The 27458-nt window shown below is 47.3% G+C and overlaps 2 protein-coding genes across 2 annotated transcripts in view; one reads left to right on the top strand and one right to left on the bottom strand.

The window, feature by feature from the left end:
- The first annotated feature begins 3 nt into the window (after positions 1-3).
- Positions 4-22388, top strand: KCTD17 (potassium channel tetramerization domain containing 17). Its single transcript, XM_028745691.2, has 6 exons — positions 4-251; positions 3272-3380; positions 12789-12880; positions 14702-14797; positions 15461-15586; positions 18780-22388. Exons 1-6 carry the CDS (start codon positions 36-38, stop codon positions 18915-18917), a joined length of 777 nt encoding a protein of 258 aa, XP_028601524.1. The 5' UTR covers positions 4-35; the 3' UTR covers positions 18918-22388.
- Positions 22389-23050: 662 nt separating this feature from the next.
- The window catches only part of TMPRSS6 (transmembrane serine protease 6), a 31185-nt gene continuing 26777 nt past the window's right edge, over positions 23051-27458 (bottom strand). Inside the window, exons 14-18 of the mRNA XM_077934983.1 lie at positions 26938-27054; positions 25930-26098; positions 25052-25323; positions 24398-24534; positions 23051-24215 (exon numbers count right to left, since the gene is read on the bottom strand). Of these exons, the coding sequence (XP_077791109.1) occupies positions 24054-24215; positions 24398-24534; positions 25052-25323; positions 25930-26098; positions 26938-27054 (857 nt within the window). The 3' untranslated portion in view covers positions 23051-24053. The remainder of the gene's footprint in view (positions 24216-24397; positions 24535-25051; positions 25324-25929; positions 26099-26937; positions 27055-27458) is intronic.

The raw sequence follows: 27458 nt of genomic DNA, 5'->3' as shown, positions 1-27458 counted from the left end.
GTGGAAGTAGGAGGGAACGGCGGCGAGGAAGGGAGATGAGGATGGACCGAGGGGAGGCAACGCGAGGCGTGCGGAGGGCTCCTTGCGCGTGGGAGAGCTCCCAGCAGCCTCTGCCCCCCAGCAGCCGAGGCAAGTGGGTGAGGCTCAACGTCGGCGGCACCATCTTCCTCACCACCCGGCAAACGCTGTGCCGCGAGCAGAAATCCTTCCTCTGCCGCCTGTGCCAGGGAGAGGAGCTGCAGTCGGATCGGGTAAGCGAGCGAGCCCGGCGTGCCAGCGCAAAGGATCGCGGTGTTTTCGCGGGACACGTGCGCTCCCTGCTCCTGCCGGGGGGATCGGTTGCGCCTTCGGCCCGAGAGAACAAAGGAGACACCGGAGGAAGCGCCCTCCGCCGCTCCTGTGTCCCTCGCTCAGCCGTGCACTTTGCAAGGCGCGCTCGCTGGAAGGAGTCGGGCTTGGCTTATTATTTTATTTTTATTTTGCAAAGTCATAAGGCTTGCATTGCAAATGTTGCTGGGCCGCTGGATTTCCATGCATGCACCCACCCCCGGTCAGTTATATACAAGCCTCTCTCGCCTCCTTTCTGGCATCTGGGAGATTTGGAAGAGGCGTGCCGACGAAACGCAGCCGCTGAAGGAATCAAGTCCTGGAGGAGGAGCCTGATTCGGGAAGGAGCCTCGTACTGAGCATACAGTACTCGCAGAATTAAAATAAAATGAAACGACGCCTGTTTACTCAGTAGCGTTTTCCCTCCGCGCGCCCGGGCAACTGCAGCACCGCCTCCCGCTTAGTTTACTTGTGTGATGATCAGTTTCCCCGGGGAGGCAATTGGGGTGTTTGGGCGCGCGCTCTGGATCTCAGATGCGCCTGATTTACAGACCGCACTGATGGGCGCACCCTCAGAAATACGAGCGCCCAAAGCGATGTAAGCGCCGCGTTTGCCTCTCCTCTCCCGCGTTGCTGGTTTGCCACGCCAAACCGTCACTGGACGCTGGTCGTCAGTACAGGGAGGCGCGCCATGAAGGCTCTTTTTGGCCAGCCTTCCGGGCAGCGAGTCCAAGGAGGTGTCCCAGAGCCCAAGGTGGGGCGTTCCGGCTGCAATCTGGACTCGCTTATCTGGGAGTCGTTTCCGTTGAATCCAGTGGGGAGTATTTGAGTAGAGATGAGTAGGATGTATCCGTGTTGAAGACCAAGAGTTGATCTTGGCTCTTGATTGCTCTTGCAGTGATATAAATACTTAAAGTATGTTTTATCAAAGAGAGAAAGCGAATTTTTGAAGTACTGTATGCAATTTCAAAGTTTCAGCTTCCCAGTTTTAAAAGTCATAGTTGCTGAGAGCAGATAGAAGAAAGAAGTAACTCCAAACCTGCAAATTTGGCTTACAATAGCCAACATTTTCTGCCTTCCCAATCTCTCCCGATTCCTTCCTCTCAACAGCATCATCCTGTTCTGAGGTTTCCTGCCGCCTTGGCTCCTGTTCTTGGCCTCCTGCCTTCCAGCCTAGCACTTTCTGGCCTCTGCATTCTGTTGCATTCAACTTCCCATATCCTTAAGCAGTTTGCGAGAAGCTTCTTTCCCATTCAAGCCAATGTTTCACTTCCTTTACAGTAGTAATGCTGACTTAAGAGTCCAGGACACCCTCTTCCTCAGTACAGTGGTACCTTGGGTTACATACGCTTCAGGTTACAGACTCCGCTAACCCAAAAATAGTGCTTCAGGTTAAGAACTTTGCTTCAGGATAAGAACAGAAATCGTGCCCTGGTGGCGCAGCGGCAGCAGGAGGCCCCATTAGCTAAAATGGTGCTTCAGGTTAAGAACAGTTTCAGGTTAAGAACGGACCTCCGGAACGAATTAAGTACTTAACCTGAGGTACCACTGTAGTTAGATTTATGAGCATTCTGTAACATCACAGCAACAGAGGGGACATACCATGGACTATTGACAGCTAGCCATCAGGCAGATGACTGTTGACAAATTGGATGCTGTGTTTGGACACAAGCATCTTTGGACACTTACTACCTTTGAGATTTGGTGACCAGAGCTGTACAATATATTCCAAGGTTTGTCCAAAGTAGGGGGTGAGGAAACTCTGGCACATGGGCCTAATAAGGCCCACTAGGCACCTTCATTTTACCCACAAAGCCATTTTGGTCAAGCCATGCCCACCTGCCCTATACCTAATATAAGGTATGTGGCAGGTCATAATTATCTGGCTCAGCCAAAACTGGCCGTGCAAGACGGTGTTTTGCAAGCGTCTTCTGAAGTCCCTTGCAAAGTGCCCTGCAAGACCCACACACGCCTAAAAAGACTCACTTGACATTGCAGTGCTGTCAGGTGACTATCAGGTGGGCAGACCTGCCCACCTATAAAACTTGGCCTATGAAGAGTGGGTGTGGAGAAGATAATGATCAAGTCCACCAGCCACTTCCAGTTCCCTACCTGTAGGCTAAAGGCATTATGCTGCTAGCAGTTTTATTTCCATCTGGTCGGTTGGATGGCCGTCGGTCTTGGTTGCTTTTGTTGAGATCCATGCATTGGTGGGGGGCTTGGGTTAGACTAGGTGACCCTTGTGGTGGCTTCCAATTCTACGATTCTATGGTGACTTGAGCTGTACTCATTATATTCCACACCATAGGTTTGTTTAAAAGCATTTTAGTATTGACACTTTTGTTTTAGAGCACAAACAATCCCTAGCATGTAATTTCTGTTTCCACAACTTCTGCACACTGGATCAACATTTTCTTTAAACGTTTCACCATGACTCCCAAGATCCAATTCCTGCTTGGTAACTCCCAGCTTCCTTTCCACCTGTATAAAATGCAGTTAGGATTTTGCTTCAGTGCCTCACTTTGCACTTGCTTACATTGAACTACATTTGTCATTCATTGTATGGCCCATTCTCCCAGTTTTGGACTGCTTTACAATCACTTCTTTTGAACATCCTGAATAATTTGGTATGTCATCAGCAAACTTTGCCACCTTGCTCCACACCCCTAACTCTTGGTCCTATGCAAAACAATTAGAAAGCACCAGTCTCTATACAAATCATTGGAGGAGCCCACCTCTTGTATTGTGAGATCTGCCCATTTATTCCTCCTCTCCTTTAGTCAGGTTCTGACCCATAAGATGACCCCCCCCCCTTATTTCATGAATGCTAAGTCTACACAACAATGTATATTGGATCATCCCTATCCAGATGCTTATTTACACTCTCAAGGGTGGTTCATGAGACAAGATTTACGCTTGTTTGTTGTCTGCTTCTTTTGTTTAGGATGAGACGGGTGCATATCTCATTGATCGGGATCCCACTTATTTTGGACCCATTCTGAATTTCCTCCGGCATGGGAAGCTAGTACTGGATAAAGATATGGCAGAGGAAGGTAAGTTTTCAGACCTGTGCAATTATCACACCCAAGTACAGGACTGCCTGATGTCGCTTGGCATGGCCAATGGAACAAACAGAGTGCGTCAAGGCATGACTTAAGCTGACTGTAAGAAGTGGATGAACTAGCCTATAAACCAGTGGTAGGGAGCTTCTGATCCACGGGCCTCCCCATTTGGCCCATGAGATGCTTTGGGGGGAAAGGCTTAAACTGCAAAGTAACAGTCTTCAAGGAAATGCTTTGTTTACAGTGCTGCTAACATCCACTGTAAATAGAGTGCTGGTGCCATGGCTCTTGTTGTGCTATGACAGATCCTCTCTCTTAACTTTTTGTCCCTGCATCCATGACGTGTGTGTGAAAGGAATGTCAACATTTACCGTAGTTCCATTTACAGAGTACAGGGAATGGAGCTAATATATTGTCCTGTGATGATAATGTTTTGATCCTTGAGAATACACTTGTGCTTTTGTGTCCTCAATGTTTCAAGTTTTGACCTCTTGGTACAAAGAGAGAATTCAAAGCAAAACACTTTGTTCCAGGGCCATGAAGAATAAGGTGCCAGCTCCAGGTTTAATGGGGAGGGGAGCTTGGGCAGGATGCCCTCAGTGAGTCTGTGCCCCCATTGCCATTGTTTTTACAGGTTGTTGCTCCTCTGCCGCCTCATTATTACCACTTGCATGCTTGCCAGACATAGTCAATAAACAAGCAGGCACTGGGAACTTCACCATCACTTGCTTTCCCTCCCTCCCTTCTGAGCCAGAGGCAAGCAGAACAGATTGCCTAAGGGATCACATAGCACCATATATACCTGCCAGGCAACTGTGCTCCTTAGATGGTGCACTGCTAAGAGCACTATGTGTTCCAGAAGTGCACTTAGTATGCACTAGAAACCAGGCGTTTAAGTTTTGCAGCTCCATTCCTTTGGAATCAGTTGGCAGCTGAAGTGAGACTTCTTATTCCAATTGCATCTCTTACTTCAATTGCATCTGTGCTATGTAAATCTTTGTGTTCCTTGCCTTGTTTTTGATTCTGGACTTGGCTTATCCACACGCTTCCATTCTTACTATATTAATTTATGTCGTCTTCTGTGTGTGTATCTAGGCAATTTACAAACATCATGGAAACAGCGAAAATAGTTTTAAGAACCGTACCGAATATAACTGAAGAGAGGTTTAAAAACAATACAAAAAGAAAATCTAAGGCCGAGAACTTTTCATCCAGCTGGAAAAGCTTGTTTGAACAAAAATATCTTAATATCTGTTTCTGGAAAGTTCAGATAGTGGGTGCCTATCCTATCTTGACAGGAATGATGTTCCACAGAACAGCGGCAACAACATTGAAAGCCCTGCTCCAAGTTACTGTGGAGTGGGCTACTGATATTTTAGGAACTTGAAGAGGTCGCTTTGCTGTAGAATGCTGTGGCCTACTAGGTACATAAGGAATAAGGAGGCCTCTCAAGTAACCTGGGCCTTAGTGGTATATAGGGCCCAGACCTTGAACTTGGCACAGTAGCAGATTGGCAGGTAGTGCACATCCCACAAACAAAGGTGTTGTATGCTGATGGTGCTTGGCTCCTACAGAAAAAGAATCTAGCCGCTGACCTGCCCTTCCAAACCAACTTATATCGAGCACATTGCAGTAAATCCAACTTGGAGGTTACCAGTGTGTGGGCAATTGCAGCCAAGCTGTCTTGACTAGGGCTGGGCAATGTCAGGTTTTCAACATTGTGATGTATCACCAGCCAAACATAGCGATCTGGCAGCACATTGTGATGTTAAAAGGGAGGTACAAGCTGCATTGGCCCTGGCAAGGTGTCGGGGTGAAACCGCTGCCCCCCCCCATGCTGAGGAAGTTTGCAGTGGTTTCACCCCAGTGACTCGTGGGGTGGGGAAGAGGCAGCTGGCTCCAGGCACCAGGAGGAAGAGGCTGCCTGCCTGTGCGAAGGCGGCGGAGATAGCTCTGTGGATGGAGCTTGTCAGGATTTGTCCGCAGGGCTCCCTTGCCACCTTCGCATAGGGGGCGGCTTCTTTAAACTGCTCCACTGAGGGGTGCACAGCTGTCGGGGCCTCAGTGGAGAGGTTTAACAAAGCCCCCATCCTGTGTGGTGGCAGAGGGACTTGGGAGCAGTGGTGATTTCAGCCGTGATACATCTCCCAGGCTTAATCTCGAACCCGGAGCAGGTGTAGCTATCTTACCAGCTTAAGCTATATCCTAATAAACCACCTCTTTCTCAGGGGAATGGGGGTAGACAAGTCAAGAGCAAGAGTTGTCTTTGAGCTGCTCCACTTTTCATTCATTTTCTGCATCACAAGCCAGGAGTAAACACAGTGGAAGAAATGCTTGCTCTGACAAACAGTTATGGATGACCCTGACTGGTGGCGTGGTGCAATTTTGGTATTCTACTTTTATCCTCACCCCATCTTTGGGAGCTGGAACATTGGGCATGGGCAGGAATCAGAGCTCATCAAGGTCCTCTTAAACATGGATGACTAGAACGTCTGTGGTCATGTCAAAAAAGGAAGGTCCTCTCCCTCATCTCCCACTGCCCCCTGGGATTGAAGCTTTCAGTGGCCATAGTTCTTTATTCATCTGCTTCTGCAGAAGGAAACAAAGATATTGCAAGGTCAGGGTTTGAAATAAGATGGTGTGTCTGAGCGGGTTCTGGGTAATAACAGAATGCTGGTTCCTAAGCATCCTTCTGTTTCCACTGTGGATTCATTAAGTGCCTATTGCTATTGCTAACTAGGCAGCGGAGGAGGTTGTGCATGCCTCTGGGGAGGCGATGGATGCAAATAACCAGAGATTAGCATAGCAGATGACAAATGCTTATTTGCCTATGTTGCAAGAAGCAGCATCTCATGTTAACGATCGAAAGACAATATATATCCCTATATCTCTTACCGAGGTCACTAATTTGTTTTTCTGCAGAGGGTAGCCTTCTTCATGGATTCAAAACTTGTTGATTAGTTGATTCTCCTTGGTTGACTAAAAGGGGTTCATTGTACAGAGACTTTATTTTCTTGAAGCTGACCTCATTTGCACCTCCCATCGTTCCATGTCCCATTTCTCTTCTGCTATAGAACATAATTTAGGAGGGGGGAATAGTCTTTGCTCCAGCAGGTCATCAGAGAGCTCAATAATTATTTTCCATTTTTCGTGATGCACAGCTTGCCCTTCTGTTTAGTACTGTTCACGAGAGGCTGTTCCAGAACCCTGCTCAGGGGCGTAGAAACCATTTCACCTGCATTAATCCCAAACTGAATAATGGGACAGTTGATTTATTCCCTCCTCTCTGCTTAACCTAAATGGGTCGCCTTCATTTGAGTACCGACTCCATGTATTCATGGATTATCGTCTCCTCTATCTTTGGCACTCTGTGCTTGTATTCATTTAAAGTGTTCTCCGTACTTATTGATTTATTCATATATTTCTTCATCACCCTTAAGAGTATGCAATAGGTACAGAAATCCATCCTTATGTGAAACTGCTATCCACACACGAGGGCACAGGGTTGCCAACAGGATTGCTGGGCCCTGGTAAAGGTGTGGATTGGGCCTTCAGCTCCATTCGCAAAAGAGGAGACAAATCTGTACCACATTTTGCATATGCTCTGTGTCACATGCAAACTTGTACTATCTTTTGTGGGTGGAGTGGAGGGCCAAAAAAACAAATCTCTCTGTGTGTGCACACCCATGTAGGAAGATATCTAACTGACAAGAGGAGCTACTCCCATAATTGTGTTTCCATGCTAGGGAAGGTTTAACCTGTTGTCACACAAGTAGGATGCATCTATACTATACATTTAAAGCACTTTTCATACCACTTTAAGCAGTCATGGCTCCACCCGCCCAAAAGAAAAGAATCCTGGGAACTGTAGTTTGTTAAGGGTGTAGCGAGTTAGGAGACACCTATTCTCCTCAAAGGGACACAATTCCCAGAGTTCTCTGGGAAGAGGGATTGATTGTTAAAGCTCACCGGAAATGGTTAGGCTATCGATACTACATTCTGTGTAATGGTAGGCGTGGCATTTTGGGTTGCAGGTGGAGAAAGTTGTCAGAAGATATTTATGTCAACCAAAGTCTGGGAGCCCATGCGTTGATAATTCAAAAAGCAGTGCATTTTAATAATGCTTTTTGTTATTTAGTAATTTTAATAATGTATACCTCCCTAGTAATAGTTTCAGCAATTTTTTTGTCACAGGTCGAAACAGCCACTCTCCTCCCCTGCAACTCCATCTCTATTGAGCAAAAGGATTTGAGCCTTTGGTAGGCAAATATATACCCATCTAAGTGTTTATATTTGCAGCAACAGCACATTTCCAATAATCATTCTGACCTCTGGTCAGTTGTGGCCTCTTAGCCTACTCTACCTCACAGGGTTGGTATGTGGATTAAATGAGGAGAGAACCATGCAGGCCACCTTGAGCTGCTCGGAGAGAGAAAACAAGTAGGAAATAAATGCAATACATAAATAAATAAAAACTCCCCTTCTCCTCCTGTGGTGCTGCTGCTGCTGCAGTCAACTTACTAGCTTTTTCCAGTGGCATTTCCCTAAAGCACCCTGGATAGCAACACTGCAGGATTGTCATACACAACTCTCTCTCTGAGCCCCTCTCCCAAGTGTTAGTATAGCAATGTGAGCTATGCTTTTTCAGGCACAATGCCCCCCCCCCCCCCCCGCAATATGGACAGACTAATCATAGCATTTTTTTCAGTGTTTACATAGGGGGAAAATACATTCTTGCACAAAATTTAATTTTGTTATAGCTTTCACCCCCAAAGGCCTTTGAAATCCAGCTTTCGCATTATTAAAGGTAAATGTGCTCTAAAGGTGTTCCAGGACCTAGACTGGTATTGTCCTGAATATATGTGGACATGCTGTTTTTTTCCCCAAGTGCTAGGTTCTGCTTCCAATTTAACAACTCAGATTTACAACTTCTGTCGTATGTGCCACCCAGCTTCTCGCTCTCTGTGGCTGTGCATGTGTACACTTCCCACATTTGTATACGTGTGTGTGTGTATAGTGGCCATTTGCTGTTTTAGTTTTGAGCACTGTTAAAAGAGTGCTGGATTGCATTTTCAACATTAGCTGCAGCATTTTCCTTCCTTTGCTCTCATTTACATCAAGTGCCCCTCTGGGGTTGCCATCCTTAAGGTCAACTGGGACATCTTTATAATTGTGGCATCTCTGCGAAGTCTTTTTACTTTGCAGAGGGCATAAATACCAATGGTAGAAATAAATACTATAATAAAATGATGGGCCTTTTCTGCGGTGGTTCCCCATTTGTGGGATGCTTTCCCCAAGGAGCCGCACCTGGTGCCTTTATAACATATCTGTAGGCACCAGGCAAAAACATTCCTCTTCTCCCAGGCCAGGCATCCCCAAACTCGGCCCTCCAGCTGTTTTGGGACTACAGTTCCTATCATCCTTGACCACTGGTCCTGTTAGGGATGATGGGAGTTGTAGTCCCAAAACAGCTGGAGGGCCGAGTTTGGGGATGACTGTCCCAGGCCTTTGGCTAATGAAAAAATCTGACCTTTTAAACTGGGGGGGGGGGCATAGTTTTTGTTCGTTACTGCATTATGAATTTTTGTGTTTTTATATTGTAAACTGCTCTGTGATCCACAAATGAAGGGTATATAATAGTAATAATTTTTAGCATTTATTTAAACATTAGCAATAATAACATTCCCTTCCCCCCGCCCCTGTAGCTTTCTTTTCTCTCCGTATTTTCTTGTTAGCTTTGAATTTCCTTTCTGGTGTCCATTGTATAGCTAGAATCAACTCTGTCCGGCATTCATTAAGCCGATAGCTGTTCCTCACTACACACCCTTTGAAAAACCCCTACTTTGAACATAGTTATCAACTTATTTAGGTTTGGAATCTTTTTCTCTTGCAAGTTGTATCTTGGTGCTTGGTATGTAGACTGCAGTTACTTGTATTCTCCCTGCCTCTAGGAAATTTAGACTCATTTGACTCCACAGTGCTGTGGAAGTCTTGGCTTCAGGCAGCGTGCACAGAGACAAGCTCTAAAACTAAAAGTGTTTTCTTCATCTTCTCTTAAGAGTTCTGCCCAGCCACAATTGAACCACTATCGTTTTCGAAAGAAGAGCCAACAATCCTTTGCTTATGTTATGAAAGGTTTCTTTTCATTGCCCATTACTTTAGCTATCAGTTTAATTCCTCTTCGCCAATCCAGTGCCCTCCGGATATTGTTGTACTACAACTCCCATCTGCCCCACCGAGCACACTGGGTGGCCTTGAGATTAATTGCTCTCAAGCCTAACAACCTGTCTCACGGGTGTGAGGATTTAAAAATAGAAGGGGTGGAGGACAGCTTTGTATGGTGCATTGAACTTGCAGGAAACATGGGATGGCCATGTACATAACAGGATGCTTCACCCACAAAGGAAGAATGGCAAATGAAACTGATGGGGTATGCAGAATTAGCAAATCTAACAAGTAGCGTTAGAGAACAAGAAGAGACTAGATTTAAAGAAGATTGGAAAGCATTTGTAGATTACTTGAAAAACTATTGTAAAAATGTTAAGGCACTAGTCGGTTTGGAGTAAGCTCAGCTGTTTAAAATTATATGGAGGGAAATAATATAAATTTATTTATTTGGTTTTTCAAAGTAACATTTTACAGAGATATATCAAACAAAATTAATAAAAACAAGATTCCAAGGAATCTCCTGAACTTCCATTCTCCCCTTTGTGGGTCCTATTATTAATCATTTCCTCCCGCATCTTTTATGATAATCCAAATCTTTTACATTTCCATTGTGTCCAGAATTCAGTCTTAAACTACAAGTAATATTCCAATCCTACTAACTATATGGAGGGAAATATAGAGGTAAAATGGCTTTGCTTAAAATAGAATGTGCAGCAGTAAAGCCTCTCCTCCTACAAGAGGGGAGGTGTTGTGGGCGGAACGTGATCTCTGCATCACACAGGGGGCGTTATGCCCCCTGCCCCACTCACCTGGCTGTCGCACCACGCCCACAGGTAAGCACCCAACCGGGCGGCTTGGAGGGGGCGTGGTTTGCAGTTTAAGTTACTGCTGCGCCAGCCATTCTGCCTCATTTTCGCCGTCTCACCGTGGCAGTTAGCCACTGGAATGTGTTGTTGGTGTGTGGAAGGGCTAGGTGTGGCCATCGCCTACCCCTTCAAATTTGGGTATTCCGTTAAAGGAATCCGGCGGTCGTGGATCTTGTCCGATGCCTGTGTGGCGGGGGGCCATGGCACTACCTTCGGTGACATCAGGGGAGAGCTTATAGTTGTATTAGCATCAACAGGCTCCACCTTCTGGTGAATAAACCCCCTTTGGGCTCACCCCCTCTCCGAGTGGGTGGAGTCAATCTGTTGTGGTCCAATGCCTAAGCCAATACCTTCTCACTTGCTGTAATCAATAAAGTTGTGGCCTTTTCTTGCCCATTAACCTTATATTCTGTGTCTGTGTGTCTTCATTCCACAAAGTGGGGATCGGGTCCTCAAACCACAACTGTTAATTTAAGGAAACCATGGAAGATGGATGGGAAGTCAATTGTATTTTTTCTTTCTTTCCTGTTTTTATTTCTCTATTTGTCATGCTTGTATTTTGAAAAAATATATATAATAGGATGGCCTTGCTAGTTGGTTCTGATGTGTTTGGAGTACACATGTGATTCAGCTTACCTATGGGATCATAGCATCCCTATGGAGCCAGCAACAAAGGAGCACATAAGAAAATAAGAACCTGCTATATCAGAGTCCATCTAGTGGAGCATCCTGTTCTCACAGTGGCCAAGCAGATGCCCATGGGAAGCCCCAAAGTAAGACCTGAGTGCAATAACGCTCTCCCTTCCTGTGGTTTTGAGCAACTGGTATTCTAAAGCACGTTGCCTCAAATCATGGAGGCAGACTATACCCATCATGGCTAGTAGCCATTGAAAGCCTTTAGCTCCATGATCAAGGTAAGTATTCGATTGACGTTGGAGAGAGACTGAGTTGAGAAATAAGACCAAGAGTACATATTGATACAGGAATGTATTAGATAAAATGTAAAGAAATATACAATAATAAGAGTACTGTATTTTTCGCCCCATAGGGCGTACCGGCCCATAAGACGCAACTAGTTTTTTTTGGGGGGGAAATTAAAAAAAAATTATTTCCCCCCCCCCAAGGCGCTAGGCTGGGGCGGGGGAAGCCCGAGCTTCCCCCGACCCCAGCCCCCAGAACAGGCTGCTACCTGAAGCCCCGGCGCGACTGCTGAGCGCGCCGGGGCTTCGGGATAAGAGGCAGCTCTGTGCAAGCCGGGGGAGCCCTCCCGCGGCTTGCGCAGAGCTACCCAAAGCCCCGGTGCGACTGCTCAGCGCGCCGGGGCTTTGGGATAAGAGGCAGCGCTGCGCAAGCCGGTGGAGCCCTCCCCTGGCTTGCGCAGCGCTGCGTCTTATCCCGAAGCCCCGGCGCGATGAGCAGTCACGTTGGGTAGCTTCCGGACAAGAGGCAGCGCTGCGCAAGCCGGGGGAGGGCTCCCGCGGCTTGCGCAGAGCTACCCAAAGCCCCGGTGCGACTGCTCAGGGCACCGGTGCTTCAGGGTGCAGGCAGCGCTGCGCAAGCCGGGGGAGCCCGGGGGGGGGGGAACTCCCGCGGGCTCCCACGGCTTGCGGATATCTTCCTGAAGCCTGAAGAGCGAGAGGGGTCGGTGCGCACTTCAGGCTTCAGCGAAAGCCTGCATTCGCACTATAGGACGCACACACATTTCCCCTTCATTTTTGGAGGGGAAAAAGTGTGTCCTATAGGGCGAAAAATACGGTACATTCATTTGAAAAAAAGGAATATACAACGGGATAGACAGGAAGTCCAAAGTGTTGGTATATATATGATTTTGCAATAGTTTTTTGCCCTTGTTTTTCCCCCATTTCTTTTAATATATAAACTTTGTATATACGTTGGAAATTATAGTATAATAAGCCTTGTCATGTAATATGATAATGTTTACCGATATAATATAAGAACTTTAATAAATAAATAAAATTCAAATAATAATAATAATGAAAGCCTTTAGCTCCACAAGGTGTGTATGTCACAATAAATCTGCTTGTCTTTCAAGTGTCCAGTTAGCTCAAGCGCCCACTGAATTCACCCTTCCTCGCTGTACGTGGACTTAGGGTATGAGCCCTGCTTCCCAGAGTCGCTGTTAATAGCAGGCTGCTTTTCAAAATTTCATCTGTGTAATCTTTAAACTTCTGCGGCAATATAACTCTGGCTCAGGATCCAGAATTAACCAGCTGTCTGGTTATAGAATGACTAGATGATGGTAACAAAGGATGAGTATTTTTATCGAGAGCTGCTTGACAGTGAGTCAGCTCAGTGGCTCGGTGCTCATTATTTTATCTCTTGCGCTCTCTGCCTTTATTTCTAGGGGTTCTGGAAGAAGCCGAATTCTACAACATCGGGTCTCTAATCAGGCTAATCAAGGACAGACTGGAAGAAAAGGACTACACTATAACACAGGTGTGAACTGAATGGCCCCAGAAGGCCTTTGGCAAGAAAAGAAAAATACTAACAATAACAGGGAGCCTTCATGTATGAGATGAAAACCGGGGGCTTTGCACCTCCCCAGAATGGCAGAAAATCTTAAATTCTACCTTCTGAGGATGCGCAAGAATTAATTTTGCAGAACTGGTAGAAGAAAGAAGGCCAATCTTTCATCCCCCCAGAGGAGGAAGTGAATGAATCTGGTTGTTTTAATTTCTGAGCACTCCCTAGCCTGGATCTCAGATTACAGTTTTAATTGCAAAGTAGAAAAGGGTGGTGAATCATTGCTGGGAGGGATACTCCTGAGATTCTGCTTCTCTGCATGGTTTGGAGATACGGGGAGGCAGGAACGGAGAAAATTGGAGAAAATAAATTGTTTGAGAAGCAGAGGGAGATCTGTGGACGCTCAATGGAATGGGGGCGTTCCAGACTCCTGGGCTCTTGTCCCTCATGGTAGCAGAAGGACAAGAAGCCAGCACGCTTTTCAAGCAGTGTAAGAAACTCAGATATATAAGGTAATTGCCAAATGGCACCTAGAACCTAGGTTACGGTCGCCACAGCAGGACAGCTAGGCTCCATTCCCTCCACCCAGTGAAATATATTATTATTTTGTTTCGTTTCCATACCACTTTACATTTTAAAGGGGGGGGGGAATCTCAAAAGCGGTTTACAACACATTAAAACATTCAACAGAACAAATTCAGGCTCCAAGGGAAATCTCTCTGACCCTTCTCTAAGTGAAATTTTGCATCCTCCATATTTTTTTACCTGCTTAATTTATATAGCTGCTGCATAGCAGAAGCCAGTGTAGTGTAGTTGTTGGAGTGGAGGACTAGGACCTGTCCGGATTTTCACTTTTTGAAATATGACAACCCCATCTTAACCTACTTCACAGGGTCGTTGTTGTAATGAACTGAGGAGAGGGATAAACCATGTATTCCTTGGAGGAAAAGGTGGGATATTACCTACTTAAGAAAGCTGGAGAGGAGAGGCCAGCCAGGTGGAGATGTCTGTCACCAACTTGGCATGCAGAGGTCTCCATGTGGTTGCCATTGGACCTGCGCCAGTTGCAAAATGTGTCGGGGGAATTTCTAGCACGGCTTTCAAGGAAAGGCTCTAGCAACCTGCCTTAGGGCAGGCCAGGCACTCTGCTCATCTTGCTCAGTGGTGTCTGTTTTGATTGGCAGTGGCTGGAAGGCTGAAGTCTTTTCACGGCATGGGCTGCTGAATCCTTTTAACTGGAGATGCCCAGGCTTGAAACCTGGGACCTTCTGTTTGCGAACTGTGGTCTGTCTCATCCCTGTTCTGAACGCATCCAGTCTACTGACTGATTCCCTGCCATGTGAGAGGGGCAGAGGAGGCCTTTGAGTCAGGAGCTGGCAGCCAATTGAATTGATGAGGAAGGCCTCAAAGAATTATTTGCATAGGTGCATCAGAAGGGGCCTTATACCAAGCCAGGCTATTATTGGTCCAACCACCTCAGTTTTGTCTCCGCTGACCAGCAGTGGATCTCCACAGTTTTCCCCTGCTGTACCTGGAGATACCAGGGCTTGAACCTGGGCCCTTTCACAGGTAGATCATTTGATCTACCTGCTCCCCAGATATAGATGTAAATGCTCACAGCCACCAGTTGCCCCTCGCTTTGATTTTCTACAACAAATAGATAGTGCAGGCAGAACTATCTGATGCCCAGTGATGTTGATAGCCCCATCTGGCTTGGCCTCCTAATGAGAATCTGCATGGACAAAGGGGTCTGCTTTTACATCTCAATACCGGTGTTTCCTGCTTTTTTCCTAGGTGCCTCCGAAACACGTGTACAGGGTTCTGCAGTGTCAGGAGGAAGAACTCACACAGATGGTTTCTACTATGTCAGATGGATGGCGTTTTGAACAGGTATGCAGGAAGAGATGGGGTTATATAAAAAGGAAATTGATTTTGCCAGGGTTTAGCTTCTGCAGAATCTCAGACACCCAGACAAGCGCCACTTGGTTGCAACAGAGGGGAATATGGGAAGCAGATCTTACCCACTGAGAGACCAGGTATGTTGGGCTTCTCTCCCTCAGCTGTTTCCATTCATGCTGGTCCTTAGCAAAACCTTGTAACTTAAGAATTGGAGTCTATTACTCCCAGCTCTCCCCATTACTTGTTTGTTTGTATTGTGTCCTTTCTTTGTATTTCAGGGATGGGAAACCTGTGGCCATGCAGGGAGTGTTGGACCACTCCCCCCCCCCCCCCCGGCCATTAGCTCTGCTGTCTGGGACTGTTGGGAGTTAGACTTCAACAACTTCCCCATCCCTGCTCTTTTTGATCATGTGTGCTTTTAAAGTGGCCACATGCCCAAATCTTTACCAACCAACAAAGACAGGAAGTGTACACATTTACTGCTTCATTTTTAGCATTCCTTCTCTGCTTCTTTCAAAAACAGTTTGCTCAAAGGTGGCCTACAGAGCCTTGGAGCTTCCCATTTTTACCAAATTTTGTTTCAGAGGAGTACTGAATGTTCCTCACTTGGCTTACTTTGCAGTAAAAGGCATTCTCTCCTTTTCCACTTCTCAGCTGGTGAATATTGGGTCATCCTATAATTATGGGAATGAGGACCAATCAGAGTTCCTGTGCGTGGTCTCCAAAGAGCTCCTCAGCTCGCCCAGCGGCCTGTGCACTGAGCCCAGCCGGAAAGCCAAGGTAAGGGCAAATCACTAGCATCTCGAATTATCACCAGTCCCATGTCTTCAGATATAGAATTATAGAATTGTAGAGTTGGGAAAGGGACCCTGAGGATCATCTAATCCAGGGGTCTGCAACCTTTAAGACAAAAAGAGCCATTTGGACCCATTTCCGAAGGGGGAAAAAACTGGGAGCCGCAAAACCGGGAAGGTGACGTCGGGACGGTGCGTGACTAACGCACGCACCACCCTCATGCGACGTCACAGCCAGTACAGCGCCCGCCACAGTGGGGAGTGTCAGGGCGCACAATGTGCCTCCTCCCCTCGCTAGTATCCGCCCCGGAGCCGCGGCAAAGGTGTAAAAGAGCCACATGCGGCTCCGGAGCCGCGGGTTGCAGACCCCTGATCTAATCCAACCCCCTGCAATGCAGAAATATGCAGCTGTCCCATACGGGGATCAAACCTGCAACCGTGATGTTATCAGCCCCACAGCTGAGCTGCGAAGAATCTAAATGACAAGCTGGTTAAGACTACACTACTTTGCTTTGGGCCATGAGGCACCCTTTCGCATCAAATGGAAGGCATGGGGCATCTTTCACAATGGCCAACTAGATCCCATGGGAAACCTGCAAGTAGGACATGAGCTCAGTCCTCTTCTCCCACTTAAGATCCTCAGCATCTGGTACTTGGAGACATGCAGCCTCTGATACTGGAGGTAACATCTAGCCATCGTGGCTAGTGGCCGTTGATGGCCTCATTGTCCATGAATTTGCCTAATTCCCCTTTAAAGCTCTCTAAGTTGATGGCCATCACCACATCCCATGGCTGCAAGTTCCATAGTTTTAACTATGTGCTTTGCGAAGTAATATGTCCTTTGGTCTGTCCTGAATCTTGGACTGTTCAGCTTCATTGGGAGATGACCCTCAAATTTTCGATTATGAGAAGGGGAGGGGAAATCAAACTACACATGATTTCATACCCACTTTCTTTGCTAAACATGGAAATGTGGCAGATACTGTGTCCAAAAAACCCCCACCAGAGAGCAGGCATCTCATACCTGCCTTATGTGGTCCTTTGCTTGCTATTCCAGAACAAGTTAAATTCCCCAGAATATAAGAATCCCGCATGTTTGTGTAGTGTTGTCCAGTGTCCAGAGCTTTTCGCAGGCATTATCTAGTTGCAATCTTTATAGTACTCTTGTCAGGAAAATCAATATTATCCCCAATATTGCCGTTGCGAGGTTTGAAGCTGAGAGACGGTGGTTTGCTTAGGTCCATCTCATGCAGTGGTGGGGAAGCCCAGGGCTGGGGGGCAAATACAGCCCTCCAAAGCCCTCTTACCTGGCCCTTGATTCTCAGGCCACAGCCCATCTCCCAAGTCACACCGTTCCCATGTTAGTTCCAGCTTTACTTCAAAAGCCTTTGCCATTCTGGTTCTGTGAAAATGCCTCTTGCTTGCCTGTGTGCACAAGGGAGAGATGGCATGTTTGTGCAGAATCCTGAATTTTGCATGGCAGGTTTGTGCCTAGTGAATACAGGCAGGAACTGGGTCTGAACCTAGTGAGTTCACAGCAGAGGTGGGATTCAAACTGGGGGCTTTGATTCATTGCTGAGCTTCTTAGCTGCCATATTATACCAGTTCTTTGAACCAGGAACTGCAATTATTTCATAAGTTTATAAGAAGAGCTCTTATTTCATAAGATTATAAGAAGTCCAGTATCCTGTTCACACAGTGGCCAGCCAGGTGACAGTAGGAAACCCACAAGCAGAATCCGAGCCCATGAGCCCTCCTCCATTATTTCCAGCAGCTGGTATTCAGAAGCATTATTGCCAGTGTGGTGTAGTGGTTAAGAGCGGTAGACCGGGTTCGCGTCTCTGCTCCTCCACATGCAGCTGTTAGGTGACCTTGGGCTAGTCACACTTCTCTGAAGTCTCTCAGCCTCACTCACCTCACAAAGTGTTTGTTGTGGGGGAGGAAGGGAAAGGAGAATGTTAGCCGCTTTGAGACTCCTTCAGGTAATGATAAAGCGGGATATCAAATCCAAACTACTACTCCTCCTCCTCCTCCTCCTCCTCCTCCTCCTCTTCTTCTTCTTCTTCTTCTTCTTCTTCTTCTTCTTCTTCTTCTTCCTCTGTCTGTGGAGACAGAGCATAACCATCTCCCGCTTGGACTACTGCAATATGCTCTACGTGGGGCTACCTTTGAAGGTGACCGGAAACTACAACTAATCCAGAATTCGGCAGCTAGACTGGTGACTGGGGAGTGGCTGCCAAAACCATATAACACCAGTCCTGAAAGCCCTACATTGGCTCCCAGTACATTTCCGAGCACAATTCAAAGTGTTGGTGCTGACCTTTAAAACCCTAAACGTCCTCGGCTCAGTATACCTGAAGGAGCATCCTCCCCCCCCCATTCAGCCCGGATGCTGAGGTCCAGCGCCAAGGGCCTTCTGGCGGTTCCCTCACTTTGAGAAGTGAGATTACAGAGAACCAGGCAGAGGGCCTTCTCGGTACTGGCGCCCGCCCTGTGGAACGCCTTCTCATCAGATGTCAAGGAAATAAACAAATATCTGACTTTTAGAAGACATCTGAAGGCAGCCCTGTCTAGGGAAGTTTTTAATGTTTGATGTTTTATTGTGTTTTTAATATTCTGTTGGAAGCTGCCCAGAGTGGCTGGGGAAAACCCAGCAGATGGGCAGGGTATAAATAATGAATTATTATTATTTATTTTATTATCCAGGTTAGTAGCCATTGGTCCCTTCATCCTCTTTTACAGCCATCAGTGTTGGTGACCTTCACTGCCTACTGTGGGAGTAAGTTCCATAGTTTAACTAGTTTCTTTTATCTGTCCCGAATCTTCCAACATTTGGCTTTTTAGATGTCCACACGGGTTAGGAAAAAGTGAGAAAAACTATTCTTTATCTGCTTTCTCCATGCCATGCTTAAGTTTTTTTTTATAAACTTCTATCATGCCCCCTCTTACTTGCCTGTTCTCTAAACTGAAAAGTCCCAAAGACTTCAGTCATTCCCATAGGAGAGTCGCTCCACCCCCTTGATAATTTTGGCCGCCCTTTCCTGAACCTCTTGAGAACCCAAATCCTCGCCTACAGAGCATTTGCCTTGTGTGCAGAAAGTCACAGGTTCAATCTAGTAGCTAGACTTGCAAGTATTTGTGCTCCACCTTCCTTTTTTGTACTGCATGCTGGGATACAGAGCACAGAGGAGGACCTAGAGGAGGAAGAGCAGAAGGAAGCGGAGCTGCAGGAGGAGGAGGAAGAGGAGAAGGTGGTGGAGCAGGAGCGAGAGGAAGCCGGAGTGGAAGAAGAGGAGAAAGGTGCAGCCAACCTCTGAAGACAGCCAGGAACAAAACCAATACCGGACCTTAAAGCCGCATGCTCCCTTTTCTGGCGGGAGCAGGTGGGGGGAAGCACGAAAGGGGTGCTTCTGCAGATGATGCTTATGCAGGGAGGAAGCAATACCTGGTGGCCAAAGGCTCAGGGAGGGAGGGAGGGGGGAGATCAGTTCATTTTGGAAGCTGCTGCATTTAGGTCTAAACCACGTGTGTGTAGTGGTGTTTTTCTTTTTCTTACTTCTGAATTTGTTGCAGATTGTGTCTACCCCAGGATTCCTCCAATTCCCTCCCTGCCTTCTTCCCTTTTGGGTTCCTTTTCACTTTGGCTTTTTCAACTTGTGCACATTTCCCCCTGCCTTGCCAATCCTTCTTTCCTCACCTTCATTCTTCTCTCCCTGAGCCAGCAAAGACCTTTTGATCTTTCCCAGCCTAGATCTCTTCTTCCTCCTCCTCCTCTGCCAGCCCAGCCCCGGTCTGCACTCCCAGACTTGGACGAGTGACTCCCACTCCCTTCCCTTTGCTCGGACATTTGGGTGGGCTTAGTGCACCCTTGTCCTGAATTTGTCTTCCAGGGTAGCCCTTGCAGCCCCGGAGTGGGATGGAGAAACTTGGGGCAGAAGAGAAATGCAATTCGGCCAGGGAGCAGGGGAGAGATAGCTGCCTGCAGTGAACCTCTGAAGCTGCCTTTATAGCAAGAATGTGAAACCTGTTGCCCTCCTAGCTGTTGTTAGACTCCATCATCCTGGATGATTGGCTATGCCAGTTGGGGCTGATGGGAGATGGAGTCCAATAACAGTGGGAGATTCACAGGTTCCCCACCCTGCTCTATGGTAGAGTAGGCCAATAGCCCACCCAGTCTACTGCTGTCTATTTTTTGATGGACAACAGTTCTCCAAGGTCCCTGTCTGGAGTCCAAGCGCTATTCCTTGACCCTCATAGCTGGAGAAGCCCGAGATTGAGCCTGGAGCCTTCTGTGTGCAAAACATGCTTCTCTCCATTCAGCAGCAGGGCAGGCACTTGGTGCTAAACCAGAGAAACCCACATCTTGTACTGCAGGAATCCATGTATCTGTGCTCAGATAAATCAATGCAGATTTGCATTGCATGTAATATGCTTATTTCTCGTTATGGTGCTTAAGAACTATTGCGGAGGGCAAGCGGCGTGGTCTGGGAAAACTAGCAGGAGGAGAAATCAGGGCCTAGGTGCAGGATGGGGAGGGGCAGGAATCGATGCAACACATAGCAGATCTGCTCCATGTCCTCCTCCCTTCCCCTAATAGTCTTGGTTACTCGTTTTCCGCAGGGTCTGCTCATTTTGGCCCATCCTCTCTCCTAGCACATCCACCTCCCTTCAACAAGCTCAAAATCTTTAAGCCTAGAAACTGAAAATTTGGATTCGCAAGAAGCCAGATTCTGTGGCCAGGCATTGTCCACAATCCAATACAGAGTTAAGTGCTCTTAAGGATACTGATTTCAACTGAAGGTGGAAACAGAAGAGTGTAGCAATCATTTTCACTTTCTTCGTACAAGCTCTATTCCTAGAAGCAGCTATCTAATCCTTTGGAGGGGAGGTGTGGATCTTGCTGGTACTTTGCTTGCAAGTTCCCACATCTGCCTTCCTTCTGATAATTGTAAAAACTTACGTTTTCTTGGCAGGAACAGATATTGCACTGTAGCTCCTGGCCCATGAGAAGCGTTCCCTCTTCCTCAGAATTAGAACTCAGGATTTAGCAGAAGGGCTGTCTTTTCCATTACGAAGAAGCCCTCATTGTCCTCTGCAATGAGAGCTGGAGAATTTGGTTCTAGGAGTGCAGGCTTCTCCTTTCTCCTTCTGTGCAGGAACCTCTGCAATCCACTGTGGCCTGAATATCACATCGCCCTTCAGGCTACTAGTGCTTTTATGTGCATGACCCCTGCCCCCCCCTCTCCTTCCCTCCTTCCACTTGCCCCTCTTCCGCCGCCTCCTTCCTCTGTCTTAATCCAGCTTTCTCCCTTTCACTTGGCTTCTCTGGCTTTGCTTGTTCTTGTCACTTTAAGCTGTTACAAACCAGATGTCTCAGGATATGATGCTGATCAATGTTGTTTTTTTAATGTTAATTTTAAAGTCTTTATTTTTGTACTGTACTTTTTTCAAAATAAAACAAAACACAGCCGGGGGGGTGGGGTGCGGGTGGAGTTAGAATAATATTGCACTGTGGACCTTTTTACACAGCATTTTACGTTTGTCACAAATTATGAGCCACTCTTACACGGATGGATGAGGTGTGTGTTTTGCCTTCAGCAGATCTCTCCGCTCCCCTGCCCCACAAGCCTTAGGGTTGGCATTTCATGCTGTCCTGGTTCACAGCCCCCGCCCCCAGCCAAACCATGGCTTAGTGCAGATGGGCGAGCACCTGGCCTACAGGAGAGGATGCTGCTGCTGCTTCCGCTGCTTCACATTCCCCCTTTTTGTTCTGAGCTGTGCCAAGCCTAGATTTAAAGTACAGTCATACCTTGGATCCTGAACGCCGCAAACCAGGAAGTGAGTGTTCCAATTTGCAAACTTTCTTTGGAACCTGAAAGTCCAACAGGGCTTCCGCAGCTTCCAATTGGCTGCAAATAAGAAGACCCGCTTTGGTTTCCGGACGTTTTGGAAGTCGAACAGATTCCGAGGTACAACTGTAATTTGAACCCAGGCTCATGGTTTAACTTTTGCAGAGACACCATGAGCCATAAGCCACGAATCTTGGTTAGAGTTCATGGTTAGTCTGGAGGAGAGGTAAATCACAAGTGTAGGTTTGGATGATAGGCAAAGTCATGGCTTGTATCAGTGGAGCAACTGGTGAGCAAAGCAGTCACAATCCCCTCTCCTGGAGTCTGGACCCTCATGGCTTCACTCTCAGCCATGGTTTGACTTAGTGTGGCATGTGAACTGGACCACAGTCACAGCGACCCCTATGGGGAACAGCAGAGCACAGCCTTACAGCTTTTTTTTGTCTCCCATTCCAAATTCCCATGTTTGCTCTGTAGGGAGGCAGTTTCTTGATAGGCTTGAACTCACAAATACACTCACCCCTGAATAGAACACTATATCAGAGACGGGGGATCTGTGGTCCTCCAAGGTGGTGTTGGACTCTTAACTCCCATCATTCCAGGCCACTGACCCTGCGGGCTGGGATTGATGCGAGTTGGGAGTCCCAACAACAACTGTAGGGCCACTGGTTCTGCTTTATTTCAATAAATGGGAATGAGAGGAGGATACTTCCTGGAGTGTTAGGTCAGGAAGAGAACACCTCTAACAGAAAGCCAGTCCCATTTTACTACAGCAGGCTCTGCCGCTAATTCCGTTAAGATTGGATGGTAGCCACAAAACTGTGCCTGAGATTGCTGTGTAATAACTCCTGAATAAATTCTCACATCATCTCACTGTATGTGAGCTGGGTGCTCTTTTATGTATAGAACCGTTTTCTCCATAAAGGCATTTGAACTCTGCCAGCTGTCTTACGTTTTTTTTCTCTCCAGGAGGCAAAACTCCACACTCAGTTTGTGTGTTTTGGAATAGGAGTGGCTGCAGTCCTTCAGCCCAAACATGTTGATATCTTCAGGAGCATGTCACCAGTTTCTGCTTGTCATAGTATTTGAAAATGGTCATAGGATAGATAATTGCCATCGGGCTTAAAAGACAAAGGAATAGAACCTAGAGATGAAATCTAGGGCAATAAAACTTTTGTTATGAAACTTGGGACTTAACCTTCTCTGATGGGTTAAGGCAGGTATGGGTCCCCAACTCCCATCAGCCCCAGCCAGTATGGCCAACAGTCAAGGATGATGAGAGTTGTCCTCCAATGGCATATGGAGGGCTACCGGTTCTCTCATCCCTGATGTGCTGCCGTTGAGAGAGAAGCATACAGGGTCTTCATTGCTTGTGAATTGCTGCTTGCTGTCTTCTGGCAACCTTTGGAGATACCAGAAGCAAACACCCTGCTGCTTCTGTTGTTTTCAGCTGGTCCTACTTTCTGGTTGACCTTTCTATCTCCAGCCTCGGATAACACACTGCTGCAAACTAGGAAACAAGGCACTTGCCATCTTGCCTTACTGGAGGATCAAAAGGTTTGGATGGGAACAGAATCCTGACAAAGACCCAGAAAACGAAATAGGTCACAATTGGCTACATTTGCAGTATTGCTTGTACAAAGCTAAGGCATTGGTCATTTCAAATTTCATAAATATGTCAAATGCTACAATTTTATATTTAAGTTATAAGACGATGTATGCTGGTAAAGCAGTAAAAATGGGTTTGATAAGAAGCTTAGTATTGCATAGATTTGGTTTCTTTTTCTCTCCCTCCACCCCCCGCCCTGCCCCAGTCCTCAAGATTTCTAGAAAGTGTACATCTCTTGTTACGGATGGTGGCAGACTGAGTCCAGCAGCAACCGGGGGCCCTCAGATTATCCCCCCACTGCATTTATGTGTTTCCACAAACTCTTCGGTCACCCCCACTGATTTTTCTTTGTGGGGGGTTGCGTCCCACTCTCAGCAGAGTTCCACAGAGTTCTAGTCTTGTGAGCAGCTCCAATATGCTTTCTGCTGTTCGCTTGCTTTACTCTGGCCAAATTTAATGTTTGAAATGTAGCTAGTTAGTAATTGAGCATGTGTTGGATCAGTGCCCAAGTTTTTGGGGTGCTTAAGGTGAAGGCTTAAGCATTTCTCCAGTTCCCATCAGCTGCAGCCAACAGGAAGGATGGGAGTTGGAATCTAGCAACAGCCGAAGAGCCAAAGGTTCCCCATTCTTGTTCTTAGATTACCCATCTCTGGTTATCGTAGAAAACAAACCAATGACAGACACTACCTTTGGTAGCACCAAAGACGCAACTGACCAAATGGCAGGGGAGCATAACTTGCAGTTCCTCATAAGTCAGGGACACCTCACATTTTGGGTATAAATATCAGTCCCACCTCACTTGTGATCCTTGCAGATGCTTTCTGCTACCCAGCACTGTATCTTTGACTAGCAACAGTTGAATATTAAGTGGGACATGAGCTGATGTGGGATGTCCCAACCAATATAGGACATGGGAGAGAGAGGGGTGAGGCCTGCAGGTGGCGGCTCCACACAGCCTGCATTGCCTCGAAAGAGAAAACGGGTTGGGCATTTGCTCAGCTCTTCGTGGCTTGCTGAATCCATTCCATTACACTGGTGATCCTGGTGTAGACCCCGTAGTAATTCGGACGTGCACATCCCATTCCCCAGCTCACCAGACCAGCTAGAAACCACCTGCCGCTCGGCTCCTGACAGGCAAGGGGTCCCCCAGAGTCGCCCTAGGAAGAAAGGAGAAGGAAAAAACACCAGTCAGGTCAGGGGGGGAAAGTGGAAGAGAAGGAGACAAATCGGAGAAATGTGCTTTGAAACCGGCCATGCAATGAGTTGCATGGAAACAAGAAAGTTTGTTGACAAGGGCCTGAGAACTTTCTGTGCCGTGGGATGTGGTGCACCCAGTTACCTGGCAAGAGTCCTTCTTTCCATCGTGGTAGCCAGCGCAGAGCATCTTGGACGTAACCTGGTAGTGATAGGCTTCATTGCACATGTCCTGCTGCACTAGCGGCACACTCACCCTTTGCAAAATCTTACTGCTGGGACCTGCATGTCGGGTACAAAGGTCAGCAAGATTGACTGAAGGAAAAAGAAATCCTACCTCCTCATGATATTCTCCACAACACATATTTTATTCCACATTAGCATTTCCTGCCCATTCAGTAGGTCTTAGGCAGGAGAAGCAGTGAAAACCTCCCCATATATCCACCCCCCCCCAAACAAGCTTATTGGCAAACCCGATACTTTGAAATACCATCCATACGCTTGCATTGATTTTCTGGAAAGATTCGCTAGGGGGAGCTTGGGAGCATCTTGCTGCAAAGCAGGTTGCAGCGATGACATTCTGCCTTAGCTTGTCGTACTACTTTATGATGGTGAGTTGGGTTTTTGACAGGACAGGACACACCTAAGCATTGTACATGCACCGTTTCTGCAAAATTCAAGAGGTGTTCTCGCAAGGTTGCTGCCAATTGCATGGCTTCGGTTAGATTCTTATTTTAAAAAGCTGCAGAAAGGGGACTCTTGGAAAGGATGTGATATATATATATATACTGCAGATTACCTCCTTCCTTAGTTGCACCCCATCCTGTGATCCAGCACAGGAGGCCTGCCTCAAAGAGATGGGAGCTGGCAGGCAGACATATAGGCTGGATGAAGGCTGAATAGATGACTGGGTGGTCGAGCTGCAGCAGCGCCACATCGTAGTCATGGCTGTCCTCTTCGTAGTACGGGTGCTGCAGGATACGAATCACCTTGAAGGAGACCTCGTTTGGGCTGCTGGCATTCAGAAGCTGCTTGCCAAGGTAGACTGTCCAGACAGTGGGGGAAGCCTGCCTGGAAAGGAAAAGGGTAGGGAAGGGTTTGGGCAAGATCTTTGCACGCACGCCACTCCTGTTCTCCAGCACCCAAAAGACTGCTCACGGGGACAGGGTCAAGGATCTTTCCTCACTCCAGGTCACACTATTATCCACCTAGCTCAGCATTGTTACTGAGAACATAAGATGAGCCTGTTGGATCACACCAATGGCCCATCTAGTCTGGCATCCAGTTCTCACAGTGTGGGCGACCAGTTCTGACTGGCAGCAGTGATTCAAGACCATTCCCCTTACTTGCTGCCTGAGCCTTTCACCTGGAGATGCCCTGGATCGAACCTGTGAACTTTGGGCTGTGGTCTCCTCCCTTTTCCATTAACAGTGTGCCCCCTATCCGCAGAGGTCTGCAATTACAATTCCTTAGCTGGAGGATTCTGTTGCATTCTGAACTGACTGGTTCACCCTGGGGGACGTTGGAGTCAAATAAAGGAGGCCCGGAATAACATAGTAGACGTGGACCCAAACATCAGGTAGAGATGGGAGGCTTATCTGAGTGGTGGCTAATGGACTACTTGAATTGCATCATTTCTAGAGATTCCAGCTGTCCTTCCCCATCACCCCAAATCACCTGTCATCCAGAAAGCAGTGAGCGGCGGTGATCACCCAGCGATCTGCAATCAGTGTCCCACCACAAACATGATGACCCCGCACCTGGAGACTAGCTTGCCATGGCCACTCCCCTTCCACAGAATGGGCACCACCCACAATGCGGTTCAGTGCAGGTTGCAATCCACAGTCTGAGGAAAGAGGGAAACAACTTAAAATCAAGTCCTTAAAAAACAAGGACTAGAGCTCTCTGTGTTGAGCCATCCCCATCTTTTTTGGCACCTCCTGTAAATCATCAGCTCAGAAGACAGACAAACATGTTCGCCTTGTGCTTATTATAAACAAATACTATTGATTCAGAAAGCCAAGGATGGTTCCTCAGCATAATGTGAACCAAGCATTTTGGATCATCTCCAAGCTGAGCATTTAACTGCAGTGCATCTGCCGCATCCCTGAAGGCCCACCCTGACAGCCCTATTAGCAAGACATCATTATTACCATCTGAGATGCTAACAGGGATGGGAAAGCTGTGTCCCTCCAGCTGTTGCTGGACTCCAGCTCTCATCAGGCCCAGTCAGCATGGCCACTGGTCAGAGATAGCGAGAGTCCTGGCACATCAACATCTGGAGGGCCACAGGCTCCTCATACTTGCTTTAACAGCATAGTCTTAAGGATGTCTATTCAAATGTAAGTCCTGTTACAGGGGTGGAGGAACCTGCTTCTCTCTAGAGATAATTGGACTACAACTCCTATCAACCCCAGCCACCATGGTCAGTGGTCAGGAATGATGGGAGCTGTAGTCCAACAGTACCTGCAAAACCACAGGTTCCCCACCCCTGTCCAATTAAGTTCAATAGGACTTATTTGCAGGTTAGTGTGTATGGGCAGAGGCCCCATAGACTCAGCTCGTGACAGAATGATCTTCTTTAGAGCCCCTCTGCCAATACCACTATAAATAGAAGGGTCTCCTCTGATTTGACTGCCCACACTATTCTTAACTAGAGCAGATCTTCTCCTATTAACATCTCACCACAGTGCATCTCATCAGAGCGATCCTTGCAATCAGGGACTGAGTCACACTGAGGGTTGGGTTTCTTCACACAGCTCCCATCGGCACATAGGTAAGTGAAAAGTCCACAGGGAACTCCTGGAAGGAGAGATTTGTGGAAGTAGAAAGGAATGGGAAGTGTTATTTCTACTGGGTTGTATTCGACTAAGTTTTAAACAGAGTAAAAGGTAAAGGTAAAGGTACCCCTGCCCTTACGGGCCAGTCTTGACAGACTCTAGGGTTGTGCACCCATCTCACTCAAGAGGCCGGGGGCCAGCGCTGTCCGGAGACACTTCCGGGTCACGTGGCCAGCGTGACATCGCTGCTCTGGCGAGCCAGAGCCGCACACGGAAACGCCGTTTACCTTCCCACTAGTAAGCGGTCCCTATTTATCTACTTGCACCCGGGGGTGCTTTCGAACTGCTAGGTTGGCAGGCGCTGGGACCGAGCAACGGGAGCGCACCCCGCCGTGGGGATTCGAACCGCCAACCTTTCGATCGGCA

The sequence above is a fragment of the Podarcis muralis genome, chromosome 10 (genome assembly GCF_964188315.1).
Source record: "Podarcis muralis chromosome 10, rPodMur119.hap1.1, whole genome shotgun sequence".
Taxonomy (NCBI): Eukaryota; Metazoa; Chordata; class Lepidosauria; order Squamata; family Lacertidae; genus Podarcis; species Podarcis muralis.
This window is presented reverse-complemented; position numbering and strand designations above follow the sequence as displayed.